Source organism: Eumetopias jubatus, unplaced genomic scaffold (assembly GCF_037043125.1).
Source record: "Eumetopias jubatus isolate StellerSeaLion01/CBP00866 unplaced genomic scaffold, mEumJub1_p1.0 scaffold_7, whole genome shotgun sequence".
In the NCBI taxonomy this organism is placed as follows: domain Eukaryota; kingdom Metazoa; phylum Chordata; class Mammalia; order Carnivora; family Otariidae; genus Eumetopias; species Eumetopias jubatus.
The window spans coordinates 116,327,409-116,344,177 of NW_028274813.1; the positions used below are offsets into that span (position 1 = coordinate 116,327,409).

A 16,769-nucleotide genomic window follows, 5' to 3' on the forward strand; every position below is an offset into this window, starting at 1 on the left:
CAAATTCAGAATACAGGAAATTTGGATGTCCACATATGTGAAGGATAGAGATTATCTGTGAAAGGATGGAGATTATCACCTCAATCTAAGCAAAGCTTCAATTTCAGAATACCATCAACAGGATGAAAATGATGCCTTGGAATAAACCAAAATTGCTGACATCAAACAGTTCTGGAAAGGATACCAATAAGAACACTTCACAGAGCAGAATAAACATGGGCCTGCTTTTCACCTCAGTTTTTGTGATTCCTATGCTTAGCACTATAGAGCAAACAAGGTTTCACAAATCCAGTAACTATTTTATCATAAAATGGATGGTTTATTTTGCTCAAAATTTTGGCTCTTTCTTGTAAAATGACAAAACTAGGCTTCTAGCTTTAAGCAGTGCTATCATCAGGACCTTCATCACGATTCCCAAGGTGCTGTGGGACAGAGGAGACAGTATGTGCCAAGGAGGTACCATCCTCACTTCTGAACAAAAGAGATAGCACAGAGAAGGTCTGGCAATATGACCTTCAGCAAGAGCACTGAATTAAAGGCCAAACAAGCCTGTGTAATGGAGTCTGATTTTTCCCAATCCTGCTCCTCCTGCTCCAGTGTTCTTGATTTCTGTTCTCTGTACCATCAGCACCCCACTCAAGTCTTAAGTACAAAACTCAAAGTTATCAGTGAGTCATCCAGTCTCCCTTCTCTTTCATATCTAATCATCTCCTAATTTTCTCTAATCAATTTCCTGCTCTTCATGCTCTGGTATTATTTCTTGCCTAGACCCTTGCAGAGGGCTCCTAACTAGTCTTTCTGCTTGCAGTATCTCCCCATTATGGAGAGTCACATTTGCTACTAGGAGAACATTTCTGGTTAACAGTTGCCATTTATTGACAATACTCCCTAGCCTGGACTCACTGTGCCCCATGCTTTGTTTGCAAAAGTGAAATGTTTACTATTTCCCCTATCCTGTTACCACTCTTACCTTTCATGTTTCTCATCCTTCAAAGCCTTAAATGCTACTTGCTCCACGAAGCCTCCTCATTCTCCCTCCCACTGGCAATCCTTACCGCAATCTATCCAGACCTCTCTTACAGAGGCACGCCTCATTTTCTCACTTGGATTATAATTACGTATGTATCTGTCACCCCTTTCCTGGAATAGCACTGAGACAGAATCTGCATCCAATTAATTCTTCTAACCCTATGGGACCTTTCAATAAGCTGAATGAAATTAACATGTATTTCTATATCATGAACCCAGTGAACATAACCATCCTCTTGTCAGCATCAAACTGTTATCTCTTCTTCCTTGTTCTAAATCTGCTGCTGGAATATTTTCCAAAATCTGTACTAAGCCATCCTGGATACTCTTTGCAGACAGACTGCCAGGCTATATGCAAATGGCTCTCTCAAACCAACAACTCTGACCTCAACTCCCTCTTGAGTTTCAGACCCACAAATTTCTAACCACCAATCTAAGATCTGGTTTGCTGAGCACTGTTAACTCAAGCCAGCCTTCCAAAAAGCCTCATTATAACATGACAAAGTCTCTGGTTTGGCTACACAGTCACATTCGCTCCTAAATTCTTTCTGCCTTTGTAGTTAACATTAGGTCAGTTAAGGCACAATCTGAAGTTTTCCTTAGAGAATGTTTGGCATCCTTGATTTCAGGTCGCTTTATTAATAATACAGGTAACTCCGGTCTTCTCTTTATGTATCATGTAGTCTAAGAGCCTTTGCTCTCTACTCGTTAGTTTCCTCACTGACAACACCCTGTGACAATTTCTCTACCCGGCAAAGCTGTCATGAGGATTAGAAATAGCATGTAACTCAGGACCCAGCTTACAATGCCTCAGTATTAATTATCATTGTCACCATCAGCCAAGACATGTGCATGTTCCTCTGGCATGATGCTTCTGAACTGGATGATAAGAATACCCAAGACCTTTGCTGCCCTTTCACTGAATGTCCTTTTCCTGAGCTCCCTCTAGTCTTATTCCTCCACATACCACAAGGTCACACTGCAGATGGAGCACTGTGACCCACTGCAAAGCCTCCCTAAGATAAAGAGGCCAACGTTAGCCTACCATCTACAGAGCAAGGTATTGCTAAGTGCTTTACATTAAGTCATTTCATCTAATCCTTACAACTCTGTAAGTTAGTTATTTCCACTTTATAGATGGGAAACAGAGGCTTAGGAAAGTTAAGAAACTTGTCCTAAACTAGAAAGTTGGAAAGTAGCAGAACTAGGGCAGCTACAAGCCTGCGTTCTTATTAGCTAGAGTATCCTGCCTTACCCCAGAGACTAGAGGTCGAAACTTCCTGTGCTTTACCTATACCTGTACAAATCAAGTCAATATTTTTTATGCCAACAGATTTTTTTTAATGAGTTAATGCCAATCAGTTTATTTGTAGAGGTAGATAAAAAGTTCTGCTTGAGTAACTACTTTGTTGCTTACTATATTAAATTAAGATTTCTCATTAGATCCTGGAAATTAAGCCAAAATCCTTCACCTCTTCAAAATCGCCTTTCATGACCTGTCTACTCTGACCAATCTTCCTCTGACATGTCTTAGTAAATCCTTGTCTGACAGACCCTGCTTTAACTTACAGCTTTTCAAAAACATATCAAGTTCACTATACTTATTCCCATCTTTCTAATTAGCCGACACAGAACCAACCTCTAACTTCTAAAAATTTTTTCACAATAAATGCCTTTTATTACTGTAAAAAAAATGCTTTAAAAAACTTTTCAGAAAACAAAAATAAGGCAAATGATTAAATATTCAAAGAGAAAGAAGTGCTTCAAAATTCAGTATTAAATACAAATACATTTATTATCAAGAGTATTTTTGGAAAATTTTTCATCTCTGGTTCTCTCAGGCTTTAACATAAGTAAAATAATTTAAAAATTCTTTTTAAAATAAAAAAGTAAAAAAAAAAATTGCTCAGCCCATCAAAAATAAATAAATAAAAGTAAGTAAATCAATTTTACCAAGCGTGTGCTGCAGTTGCCTCTGTTAATCTCTAGTCTGAATTATCCACATCTCTAGTAACCTGTATACTTAATTTAGACTCTGTCAAAGGATAAACAAAATCAATCAACAAATTGGGCAATTAATGGTAAATAACAGTGACTTACCTACTGCGGTGAGTTGATGTCTTTCTAGTGTTAAATTCTTTGGGTCCTTAATAAAATGAAAGGGTTGTATTTTTATTCCTTCAATTTGAGGGAATAATAGAGCAAAACCAGACTCTCCAATTTCTATTTCCTGAGGTCGATTGTTACCTGATCCCATTGGAGTCACTAGGAAAAAAGTGAAACAGTTTCATGAGTAGATTTAATAAAAACTGAAGTTTCATTTGGTAACACTTCATTTGATATGTATCTAGCCCCACCTTAGGTAACTGCAGTTTGCGTAACCAAGATAATCAAGTTAAAAGCTGAGTAAAAGTTTCTCAGCTTTGAAATTTTAGGGGTAGTGTCACGATGTCTGCAATCTACTTTTAAATGGTTCAGAAAGAAATGTTTTTACAAACAGAAAAAAAAACTGTTGCAAAATTTTTTAAAACTGGTGAATCTCGAAAAGGAATATGGATGTTTACTATTCTATCATTCTTCAACTTTGAAGATTTGAAGTTTTTCTACATAGAAGCTGGCGGTAAAAAAATACATCGCAGCAATTCTACTTTTAGAAAATTATCCTACAAGCTGAGGGTTGCTGGAGTGGTGGGGGGTGGGAGGGATGGGGTGGCTGGGTGACAGACATTGGGGAAGGTATGTGCTATGGTGAGTGCTGTGAATTGTGCAAGACTGTTGAATCACAGACCTGTAACTCTGAAACATATAATACATTATATGTTAAAAAAAAAAAGAAGAAGAAGATAGTAGGAAGGGAAAAATAAAGGGGGGGTGAATCAGAGGGGGAGACGAACCATGAGAGACTATGGACCCCGAGAAACAAACTGAGGGTTCTAGAGGGGAGGGGGTTGGGGGATGGGTTAGCCGGGGGATGGATATTAAAGAGGGCATATGTTGTAATGAGCGCTGGGTGTTACATGCAAACAATGAATCATGGAACACTACATCAAAAACTAATGATGTAATGTATGGTGATTAATATAACATAATAAAATAAAATCTAAAAAAAATTATCCTAAAAATACTGACAATTGTATGAAGTATGTGTGTGTGTGTGTGTGTGTGTACACACAGATATATATGCACAAAGTACTTTTATCACCAAATTAAAAAAAAAGAAATGGACGGGCTGATTCTAAAATATATGTGGAAGTGAAAAGAACCTAGATAGCCAAAACTATTTTTAAAAAGAGCATCGAAACCTACACTAATCAATCTTTAAAAAGAATATCAGGACCTACAGTAATATGGCATTGGCTTAAGGATAAACAAATATACCAATGGAACAGAATTAAATCCAGAAACAGACCTACAAATATGCAATTATTTTTAACAAAGGTGCCAAGGCGATTAGAGGAAAGAAAAATCTTCAACAAAGAGCGATGAAATAATTGGATAACATACGAAAAAACAAACAAAAAACCTTCAACCTCTACCTTATGCCATACACAATAATTAATTCAAGTTAGGTCACAGAACTAAATATAAGAGCTAAAACCACATAAGAGAGTATCTTTGTGACTTTGAGATAGGCAAAGATTTCTTGGAGAGGACATAAAAAACATTCACCAGAAAAGAAAAAACATAAATAGAATGGATTTCACCAAAATAAAAATTCACTGGTCATCAAAGACACTGTTGAGAGAAAGAAAACGAGCAACAGACTGGGAGAAAATATTTACAACACCTATACTTGTAAAGGTCTTGAATTAGAATATATAAACAACTTCAACTCAAACATAAAAACAATCCAATAAAAAAAAAATCACTAAAAGACTTGGATACTTCACAAAAAGATATACAAGTAGCCAAAACATCTGAAAAGATACTCAACATAACTACAATCATTGGAGTAATTCAAATTAAAACCACCACAAGAAGCCTCCTCAAACCCACTACAATGGTTAAAATGAAAAGACTCATTTGAAGACACTAAGTGTTAGTGAGGATATGTAGCAGTGAGCAACTGAAACCCTCATTCATTGCTGGTGAGTATAAAATGGAACAACTCTGGAAACAGTTTGGCAGTTTCTTATAAAGTTAAACATAAACCAACCCCAAGACCCATCTCTTCCAAGAACAAACCCAGGTCCACAAGAAGACTTACATAAAAATGTTCACAACATGGGGCGCCTGGGTAGCTCAGTCTGTTAAAAACAATCGACTCTTGATTCAGCTCAGGGTCCTGGGATCTAGCCCCGTGGGCTCCCAGCTCAGCGGGGAGTCTGCTTGTCTCTGTCCCTCCCCCTGGCTCATGCTTGCGCTCTCTCTCTCTCAAATAAATAAATAAAATCTTAAAAAAGTTCACAACAGCATCATTCATAATAGCCAGGAATGTGAATCAATCCAAAGCTCCATCAAAGAGAGAGTGGAAAAATAGTCTATTTATATAACAGAATACCGAATAATTTTTAAACGAATTACTGATACACATGGTAACATAATTTCAAAAATATGTTGTTAAAAATATTTATATGGAGTAAAAACTTAGCCAAGACATAAAAAGAGTATATACTGTATGGTTCCATTTATATGCCACTCAACAACAGGCAAACTAATCTATGGCTGCAGAAATTGGAACTGGGGTTTCCTCTGCAGGCAGAGATCAACAGGAAAAGGACATGAAGGAACTTCCTGAGGTGATGGAAATATTCTCTATCTTGACTGGTGTGTAGGTTACATAAGGGTATACATTTGTCAAAACTCATTAAATTGTACACTTAAGATTGTGCAAGTCGCTGGAAGTAAAGTTCACCTTAAAAGAAAGATAATGATCTCTGCACATCTAAGAATGAACGAGTTTTCTCAAACCTTAAGTTTTTTTTTTTAAAGATTTTATTTATTTATTTGAGAGAGAGAGAATGAGAGATAGCACGAGAGGGAAGAGGGTCAGAGGGAGAAGCAGACTCCCTGCTGAGCAGGGAGCCCGATGCGGGACTCGATCCCGGGACTCCAGGATCATGACCTGAGCCGAAGGCAGTCGCTTAACCAACTGAGCCACCCAGGCGCCCAAACCTTAAGTTTTTTGAATTTAAAGAATGCAGATGGGCCAGTAGCCAATGGTTGTTTTAGAAACAATCACTACACTGTGGCCTAAGAAAAAGGAATCCAACCAACCGTCTTGGTGGAAGTTTTGTTGGGACATGTGTGGAACTGGCTCAAAGAGAACACTTAGCTGCAGGGCAACCAAAACCAGTAAGCGTGTCCAAGAAAACCAAGAGGGAATGGGAATGGCACCTACTCCTGACACCAAGATCATAAGGGAACTCGGAACAGACAAAATTAAAATTTCTTCAGAGTAAGGCAAGCACAAAAGGAAGGCTTAAGGTAGACCTCCCATCCTCACAATGGGGTCCTCCCCAAGTCCACCCTCCCTCCCCTGCCTCCAACCCCCAGCTGAAATTTTAGAAAGAAGAAATGTGATTAGGCTTTGAAAAAGCCAAAGAGGGTGAGGTAGGGAGGCCTAAGAAAATGATGAAGCTACTATTCTATATAAGCATTTGCTAACAACCAGTAATGGCAGAACCTAGATCACTCATTTAAGGAAAATTCAAAAGTTAAAAGAAAACCATGGTTGCTGTTACCATTTTCTTTTAATCCAATGAGAAATGAAATATGTAGTGATAGGCAGATGTAATAGTATGGGGTGGGGAGCTGATAATGGGAGAGATGAAACAGTCCCTATCAACCATGTATTTAACTTTATTCATTTGTAAACACTTGAAATCCTGTGTACTTCACCGTATAAGACTCTTAAATTCAGATCAAAAGTCTCTCAGTGAAGAATAAAAATGCCAATTATGGAGTACTACTGAGTGGAACAAAGAAAATCCTAATAGCGAACATTTACTCTGATTCTTGCACATCTCTACTCTGACTACTTTTCATGTGTTATCTCATTTCATCTTCATAACCTTCCCAAGAGGGATTATCAATCATCTTTATTTCATATATGGAGAAACTAAAGCCCTCTGAAGTTAGGTAACTTGCCCAAAGTCATACAGAGAGATACTAAGTACAGCTGGGATTCTAATACCAGCATCTGAACCCACTGCACCATGACTGCCTCAATAGAGTATCTCTCCCCCATGAACTATAGAAAAGAACCAACAATAATAAAAACCAGTAAAAATCACCAGCAGCAAACTTGGGAAGGAGTATAATTTCACACTATAAACTTCATTCATTCATTCATTCATTTATTTTTAAGAGAGACAGACAGAGGCAGGCAGAGGGAGAAGATGTGGGACTCGATCCCAGGACCCAGGGATCATGACCTGAGCCGAAGGCAGACGCTTAACCGACTGAGCCACCCAGGCGTCCCCACACTATGAACTTCAAACCATGGTCTCCAAGCAGAGAAACAGAAGTTTCCTAAGAAGGTCTACTGTAGCTCCTAATCCCAGCCCTAACTCACCCCTGCCCACCAGAAACGAGGATACTGGTTGAACTGACTAAAGTGAGAATGCTCACTTAATGCTTTCTAATTTGGAGAGAGGGAGAATGTGAGCTTTCCCCCTCTTATGAATGGCTCCCCTGGAAAGACATGCATCACATTTGGTTTATATAGACAGCCCTGAGACTGGGAATACTAACCACAATAACCTAAAGAACACTAACAGAAGTCAAATATAATACCATGGTAAATACGACTAACTTTATGGCATTTTGGATGGCCAAAAATATAAATGTGCTTTTAAGCTACAAGTAATTCACCAATCTATGGGACCCCACATTAATGCAAGGCAGGAAATCATCAAATTGGTATTTTCTCTCACCTACAATTCCTGGGGTCACAATCCCAAGGACCTGGCATTGTTTTGGGAATAGCTTCTCAAGGGCAAAAGCTGCTTCCATAGTAGTTCTTTTCCTTGCTGTAATAATACAGTAGCAAAATTATTACATGTTATTCATTTTAGGTCAAATCTGATTGTATGGGGGGAAAAAAGCAAACACTGAATAAAGTTTAAGTCATTTACACCAGAATGCTTAAGAAAGTCAATGGGGCCCCTGCGTGCCTCAGTCAGTTAACATCTGACTCCTGATATCAGTTTAGGTCTGGATCTCAGGGTTGTGAGTTCAAGCCCCGTGTGGAGCTTACTTAAAAAAAAAAAGGCTTAAAAACTTTGATGAAAACATTTTCCCATTTGGAGCCTGTTTTATATTTTAAATTCTAAATCTGATCCTTAGCATCACCAATTTGCCCTTCTTGCTTGGTTCATATACTGTTTTTGCCCCGATGATGTTAAATTTAGCAGCAGCAGCAAAATTTTAACTTGCTGTTATTATCTCTCTGTTTACCTGATAGTAAAGCATGACTTTTTCATTGCATAAACAACAGTCACCTGGATTCAAATTAGACAGTGATAACCCAGGTCTAGCTCTGGGCCTCAGTGTGCTCAGCTTGGGACACCTGGTCTACTTCTTCTCTTAGCAGAGTCAAAAACAAGGCACAGTATAACTTCAGCATCCCTAAATGGGTCCCCATCACACAAGAGAAGGCTTCAATAGCCAAAGAAATGCCTGGTGTATTAAAGTAGTTCAAAATGAGAAAGATATCTTTCTAAAGAATTTTTAACTGTACTACTGCAAGGTTTAGAAATCAATCTTTGAAGGAGAAAGGGCCCCTCAAGTTTCAAAGACAATATATTCATGCATGCTATAATAGAGAGAAGGCCCAGAGCCTCAGAAAGTCAGTAACTCTCAAGACTAGGACAATATTTAACTCCAGAGGTACATAAGGAACAAAAAACCCACAAACCTTTTCTTTTGATATTTACCTCTCTTGTGGCCACGACACTCTTCCAGACTAATGAAAGTTTCAGAGTCAGCCATGTAAAGAACTGTCTGTGGTAAGATGTGAACATTCTGCTAAGAAAAACAAAAACGGAATTAGATCACATGAATCCATGAATGCTCTCATGGTCCCTTAAAGTTCTGCCCTGGTCCAAACTGTTGTCGGCATACCCTCCCTTTAGGTCAATGTTAGCTTTCTGAGTCCAACCACTTCCCATTCATTTTTCACTCATGCTCTTACCTTTTCAGGTCATTCATTTGAGCATCTATTATTTCTTCTTCAAGTCAAACTCATTCCAGCCTGATTCAAGAGGTTCATTTTCATAATTTAAACTCTTAAACAAAAACATTAAATGCCAGCAAAAGGTGCTACTTGCTTTATTTGAATAGGCATCACAATCACAGAAAAACCTCAGCAACAAAGGGAAGGCATACAAACTGTATCACTCCTCTTTTCATTGCCTACCAAATGAAAGAGTCCAGGCCTTCATCTCCACCTTACCAACTAGCTCCCTCCAGGAACCTTTTTGCTTACTTTAATCCAGACACACACGCTGCTGTACAGATTCTCCTACGGCTCTCTTCATTTCGTACTTAAGACTGTTTCCCCCAAGAGACCACTTAAAGTGCCACCTCCCCTCCAAAACCTTTTCTTAGATACCTGCAGTACCCTGGACCTCATATGTGACACACCTTACATACCAGTCATTTGTACTTGTGCCTTACCTACACTCACGAGCTGGGCTTATTCAGACTCCTGTTTTCCACTAAATGTCACATTACAGACAAGTGGCAACATGGCTGAATGAAACACAAGGATGAACATATTTTTTTCCTAAGCTGGTTATTTTCAAATATTTTTACTGTCAGAATGGAATGAAGTACTCACATATAACAAAGCCTCAACGGGGATTAAATGGGGAAAAAAAAAGTTAATCCACTGTAATTTGGGGGAATGTCAAGATGTTTCAGAGTAGATTCCATATAGGCAAACTCAAAAAAGATACTGAGACAGAATGATGACCCTGTGGTGTCTCCAGCGCTGACAACTTACGGATATAGTTCTCATGGCCCACACAGCATTTCGAAGGTTACCAATTATTTAAAATTCCACAAAATATTTACAGAAAATGTGGACTTCCAGATTCTTTTGAAAAACTAGACATTCTAACAACACTTCAACTGCATTCCTCTTGATGAGGGTTAAATGCAGGCAAGTACTCCCTGGTATCCATGGCTTTATTGCTCCCTATGTTACCCTAAACCAACTTAGTTATCTGCCTAACTTTGGAGTCATTTGAGTTTGTGATATCTGGTATAGGGAGTAACGAGACAGAAAGTCTAGTCCTGAGGTTTTATGATTCTCTCTTTCCTAGTACCCAATGAAAAGCAATTGCTGAGTGTTCCTTCCTAATTCTCATCAGAAGCAGTGACGATGACAGTCCTCAGAAGGAAATGTTGTTTTTTTTTTAAAGATTTTATTTGTTTGACAGAGAGAGACATAGCGAGAGAGGGAACACAAGCAGGGTGAGTAGGAGAGGAAGAAACAGGCTTCCCGCGGAGCAGGGAGCCCGATGTGGGGCTCGATCCCAGGACCCTGGGATCATGACCTGAGCCAAAGGCAGATGCCTAACAACTGAGCCACCCAGGCACCCTAATAGGAAATGTTCTTAAAGCACCATGTGAGACAACTAAAACCTCATTCCATCATTCAAAGAAGTTCCAAATTTCATAAAATTTTTAGTCGACTTTAAAATCTAATAAAAAAGTTTAAACCAACTTTCTTTATAGCTATAATAGTATGTCCACTAGGTAATTTGGCAAACACAAAAAAAACCAGCATGATTTGTACAAGGTTTCCATGTTTTTGTCTAACCACATTAGCGTTTACTAGAATAAATTTCTTTAAGGGCGTTACTATCTGAACTTCAATAATGACACTGATAATAGAAAATAATTTCATTTATTGAAAACATCATTATCCCTGGTACTGCAGGTAATATATTATATGCATTACCTTTCCATGTTTTAAACCTTAGAACAACTATTTAAGGGTATGAGGAAATTCTTATTGTCTTTTCATTTTATGGAGATAGAACCTGAAGCTCAGAGAGATTAGGTAACTTTTTCAAAGACTGGCAGCTAATATGCACCAAAAATGAGTTCCTATCTAAATCTGTGTGGCTATAACAGCCATTATATTGTATAAACTTTTAAAGCTATATAAAAATAATACCTGCCGTGGTAAAAATTTGAAGGAAAAAAAAAAACACAGAAAATAATTTAAAACATTAAAAAAAAAAAACATGCAATTCTACCCTGAAAGGAAACTTTTGCTAACATTTTAGCTTATTTCTTTTCTATTCTTCCTTTTTTGTTTTCAGTAACTCAGATTATACTAAATATAATTTCATAATCTGTCTTCTTCACTTATGACATGAACATTTTTTTCTTGTCACTAATGTATCTTGCAGTTCATCATTAAGTGACTTTATTTCTAAACATTAGGTTATTTTCAATTTCCCTTATAATAAATGATGCCGCAAAGAACATCTTTATGGAAGTCTGTCTGCATTTTGAATTTCTCCAAATGACAACTTCTAGAACTAGACTGGGAAGGAGTTGAGCCACAATGCAAAGAAGAAAGTTTTCTGCAAGCCTGCCTTTGGATACTGGCCACTTTGGGTCTGAGTCCTAGAGCCCAAACAGAGTAAGGAGAAAATCCACATAAGGGGGAAACACAAGATTGGTCAGTTATGGGGCATTTGTCTAATATCTACATATTAAGAATGATGAGAGTCAGGTTCCTCACTCTCCAAAAGGTAGGTACAAATATGACCTAAGAGAAAAGAAAACTGGGAAGAATCCTGTGTTGGACTGGAATTGGATGTACTTGTGCAAACTCATGACTTTCCATATATACAAAAATATAGTTGTAAAGATGTGTATGTATGGATGTGTATGTGTGTGTGTGTGTATGCATATGTACACACACACACGAATACACATATATTCCTTGGCTCTGTTCCACTGGGCTCTGGAGCAGCAAACCCTTCAACAGCAATGAGCTGTCCAGATCTTGGCTTTTAAATACCATGAAATACCATTCTCCACTAAAAGGAACCAGAGCTCTTTAAAGAAATGGCTGATTCCAGGATTAAAGCAGACAAAAGATGAGCTTAGAACATCTTGTGCCAGAAAGCAAGGAGGTACTCAAAGGTGATGGACTCATCTCTAAAAGACCCTGGAACCAGCTGAAGGGGCTCCTGACTGCCAAACTGGGGACAATTCGGATATCAAAATAAATACTGAGAGATTATATTCCATTGAATAAAATAAGTGACTAAAAGAGTCTGAACAGAAATAAGTGAAAAAAATTGAAACAGGATATTTACATAGTTTCAAAGTATCTCCTCACAAAATACTAATTACAGTGGAAAAGAGTAATTTTACAGGAGTGACATCTGGCACACACCTTAATCAAATTATCAAAGGTACTAACACCAGTAATGGGACAGAAATGGAAAGCACATACTACCTGACAGGATGAAACTAGAAGAGCACAGCATCACTTCTGTGATATTCCTGCCAAAGATACATAATCTGAATCTAAGAAACATGTTCTACAAAATAACTGGCCCGTAATTTACATACTTTTCAGAGTTGTGAAAGCCAAGCAAAGCTTGAGAAACCGTTCCATGTCAAAAATTAAAGAAATGACAGGGGTGCCTGCGTGGCTCAGTCGGTTAAGCCTTGAACTCTTGATTTCGCCTCAGGTCATGATCTTAGGGTGGTGAGATGGAGCCCAGTGTCCAGCTCTGCACTCAGCGCAGAGTCCGCTTGTTCCTCTCCCCTGGCTTGCTCTCTCTCTCTCAAATAAATAAATAAAATCTTAAAAAAAATTTAAAAAATGACCGAAACCAACCTAAGATTCTATCTGAATTATTTTGTTATGAGGAACATCACTGGGACAACTGGCAACGTCTGAAAGGATTCTGAGGAATGAATGATAGAAACGTATCAATAAGAATTTCCTGACTGATGATTGCATTGTGATGATGTAGAATAGTCTTGTTTGTGTGTAATGAGCACTAAAGTATAAGGAAGCGAAAGAACATCAGATTGATAATTTACTCTCAAAGAGCTCTGTCCCACTGGCAAATGAGATACCACAGCCTCACAGTCACCTGGTGCTCAAGAAGGCTGCCCCTTTGATTCCACAGTTCAAGTCAGTACCTCCCCAGGTTTTGCCCACCTTTTGAAATTGGGGGACCAGAGATACAATACAAAAGAGTACAGGACCAGCGGCTGAAATATTTGGGTTTAAGTATTGGTTCTTGACTTTTTAATGTGACGCTAAAGAAAAAGAAACCCAGCTGCCTTCCCTGCCGAACAGTGACAACAATATCTGCTTCAAAGGAAGCAGGTAAAAAGGAGGTCCTCCACAACGTTATTATAATAGTAAAAATCTGTATACACAAAATGCGCAACATCTTGAGAACGGTCAAATAAATCATGGCACATCCTTACGTGTGTTTATAAAATCTTTTCGTGTCACGAGAAAATGTTCCATAATTTAGAAAGAATAGGATCACACACAAAATAAACATTAAAAAGAAGACTGAGTTCGCAAAGGCTGACCCAACAACCCCACAAAGAACTGTGCACGACACGCCTTCTTACTTGCCTCAAGCTCCTCTGCTACCACGCGGACCAGGCAATGCTCCTCCAGGTGGCCAGCATCCGCCAATCCCGCGGAGATCCAAGTCACACTCCGATGCGTCCGCAACACTCGACGAACACACTCCCTCCATAAGCGGCACACGCTGGGGGCGCAAACCACAAAGGGTTGTGAAGGGACGTTCATTTCCCTCTCCAGCAGGAGATTCCTGCGGGATCAAAAGTCCCAGAGCGGGAGGTGTCGGGGCGCAGATTCGGAGGGAGAACCGGAGGGCGGAGAAAACCTTAGGGCGCACCTCGTCCCTCCGGGAAGAGTCCCCGAGACAGGCACAGGGGTACGGTAGGCGTACCTCGAGGATGGGGGCATCACCTCGGGGAAGGAGAAGGGAGCCGGGGGCAGCCGTGGGTCCCGATGGTGTCTGCCCGCCCCGCCAGCCAGGGCAAGCCCGAGGCATGTCCCGAAGTAAGCTTCCCGCCTCCTCTCTCCTCACCCTGCTACCCGCAGCAACGCCTTGGCGGGCAGGAAGGTGAGGACACGCTCCACCACCTCCGCTAGGTTACCCAACACAAAGGTGCTCTGTGGGTCTGCGGAGGAGCCTCGGCGATCACCACCACCATGATCACCACAGCCACCCACCACCTCCATTGCTCACCAACCCGCCGAGCAAGCACTACGGCTACTCGGAAGGCACTGGTGAGGCCGGCACAAGACCTCCCAGCCAGCGCGCACTGAGCAAGCGCGCGCGCGCCACTTCCGGCCGGTTGGGGGCGACTGGGCGGCTGAGACCCACCCACGTGACTCTCCAGGCCCAGCGGTTTCCTGCGTCTATCTTGCGGAGGGCCGGCTGGCGCTGGGTGAGGTGGGCTTGCGTCCGTTGATCCTTCCGGTAATTTCTAGGCCTCTCTAGGCCTCCTGGGGGGCATAGGTCTTCCTCTGCCTCTCGCTGTACTTGCAGCGCTGTATTCCTTTATGTATGTATGTATGTATGTATGTATTTATTAATTAGACAGAGACACAGCGAGAGAGGGAACACAAGCAGGGGGTGTGGGAGAGGGAGAAGCGGGCCTCCCGCAGAGCAGGGAGCCCGATAGAGGGCCTCGATCCCAGAGTCCTGGGATCATGACGTGAGCCGAAGGCAGATGCCTAACGACTGAGCCATACAGGCGTCCCAGCAGCGCTGTATTCCTTGTCGGTAGAGCTCTTTCTCCGATTCTTGAATTCTAGGAGGAGACCCAGTAGTATTTGTCCGTCTTTACAGTACAAATGTGTGTTAATAACGTGAGTCTGATTTTTGGAAGAGTTAAAAAGAGCTGGCTAAGTGTGTGAGGATGACCACCTATATTCGACACCCAGTGAATGTGGTTAACTCAAGGTAGCCCTCACGCCCTATGTGAAACAACATAAATAGCACCTACAGCTGCTGTGAAAACTTTGCACCAAACTGCACCAGTTCTTCATAGTAGCATCAGATTCACCGGTAATCATGAAGTTTCGGCTTTAAAAATTTTTTTCTAAAGAATTTACTTATTTGAGAGAGCGCGGGCAGGGCACAAGCAGGGGGAGGAGCAGAGGGAGAAGCCGACTCCCCGCTGAGTAGGGAGCTGCCCTGGACTCCAGCTGGATCCCAGGACCCTGAGATCATGACCAAAACTGAAGGCAGCCACTTAAATGACTGAGCCACCCAGGCGCTCTTGGCTTAGTTTTTTATTGAAGTGTAATTGTTGTATTAGTTTCAGGTTTATGATATGATTCAACAATTCTGTACATTACTGATGGGTCACCAAGATAAGTGTACTCTTTAATCCTCATCACCTATTTCACGTATCCCCTCCCCCACCTCCCCCTGGCAACCACTAGTTCTCTGTATTTGAGCCTTTTTAAAATTTGTTCCTTTTGCTTAAATTCCCACACCAGTAAAATCACATGGTCTTTGTCTTTCACTTAGCATTATGTCCGCTGGGTCCATCCATATTGTTGCAAATGGCAAGATCTTTTTTTCTGGCTGAATAATATTCAGTTGTATATAAATACCACTTCTTTATCCATTCCTCTATTAATGACACTTGGGTTGCTTCCCTATCTTGGCTATTGTGAATAAAGACTGTGGTAAACAGGGGTGCATAGCTTTTCAAATTAGTGTTTTCATTTTCTTTGTGTAAATACCCAGTAGTGGAATTATTAGATCATATGGCAATTCTATTTTTACTTTTTGAGGCACTTCCAAAGTGTTTTCCACAGTGGTTGCACCAGTATGCACTCCCATCACCAGAGCACAGTTGTTCCTTTTTCTCTACATCCTCACCAACGCACTTGTCATTTCTTGTGTTTTTATTTAGAGCCATTCTGACAGGAACAAGGTGGTATGTCACTCTAGTTTTACTTTGCATTTCCCTGATGATTAATGATATTAAGCATCTTTTCATGTATCTGTTGGGTTTGGGCACATTCTTGGTCCTTAACTCCAGGCCTACTGAATCCGATTCTGGGGGCAGGGCCCAACAGTCTGAGTTTTAATTTTTCTGTGATTTATGCTTTTCTGTTATTCTGATGCAAGTTCAGGTTGAGAACCACAGATAGAAGGAATGTAAGCACAGCAGACACTGCTGTATCTCTACTTAACATCCATTTCTCCTGCTGCTTCCTTACTAAGAAAGCCCACATTTGATCCCCATCTCTCTCTTTTTTAAAGACTTTATTTGACAGAAAGAGAGAGCACAAGCAGGGGAAGCAGCAGGCAGAGGGGGAGGTTAAAGCAGGCTCCCTGCTGAGGAAGGAGCCCGATGTGGGGCTCGATCCCAGGATGCTGGGATCGACAACCCCAAAGAGCTTGTTTATGTGGGTTATGTCTATTAATATTTGCCATATTAAAAATTAAAACATTTTAATATTAATTCACATAAAATAGTAAAACCAGATTAACAAAGATTGACAAAATAAAATTTGTGAAAAAATAGCTATGCCCCCCCTCATCCAATAGTGAACAGTTGTGGCATCACTTTACATTTTGTAAACTTCTAATTTCTGGCTTAAAAGAAGACAGCTGGATATGCTTCTGAATTCCATCTGTTTTACCATCACATTGTGTGGCCTCTGGAAAAGTCCACTGTACACTTGTAAGAAAATGAGAGTGAAAATGGCAAATGTTTTAGGAAAATAATTTTGA

General features: G+C 40.2%; 1 protein-coding gene across 2 annotated transcripts in view; it reads right to left on the reverse strand.

The window, feature by feature from the left end:
• The window catches only part of FBXO22 (F-box protein 22), a 29,206-nt gene extending 14,886 nt beyond the window's left edge, over positions 1–14,320 (reverse strand). Inside the window, exons 1-5 of one of the 2 annotated variants that reach the window (XM_028092684.2) lie at positions 14,097–14,320; positions 13,613–13,751; positions 8,910–8,997; positions 7,908–8,003; positions 3,130–3,294 (exon numbers count right to left, since the gene is read on the reverse strand). In XM_028092684.2, coding sequence (XP_027948485.1) covers positions 3,130–3,294; positions 7,908–8,003; positions 8,910–8,997; positions 13,613–13,751; positions 14,097–14,251 — 643 coding nt within the window. In that variant the 5' untranslated portion in view covers positions 14,252–14,320. The remainder of the gene's footprint in view (positions 1–3,129; positions 3,295–7,907; positions 8,004–8,909; positions 8,998–13,612; positions 13,752–14,096) is intronic. The other variant, XM_028092687.2, reaches the window with a different exon arrangement.
• Between the last annotated feature and the right edge of the window lie 2,449 nt (positions 14,321–16,769).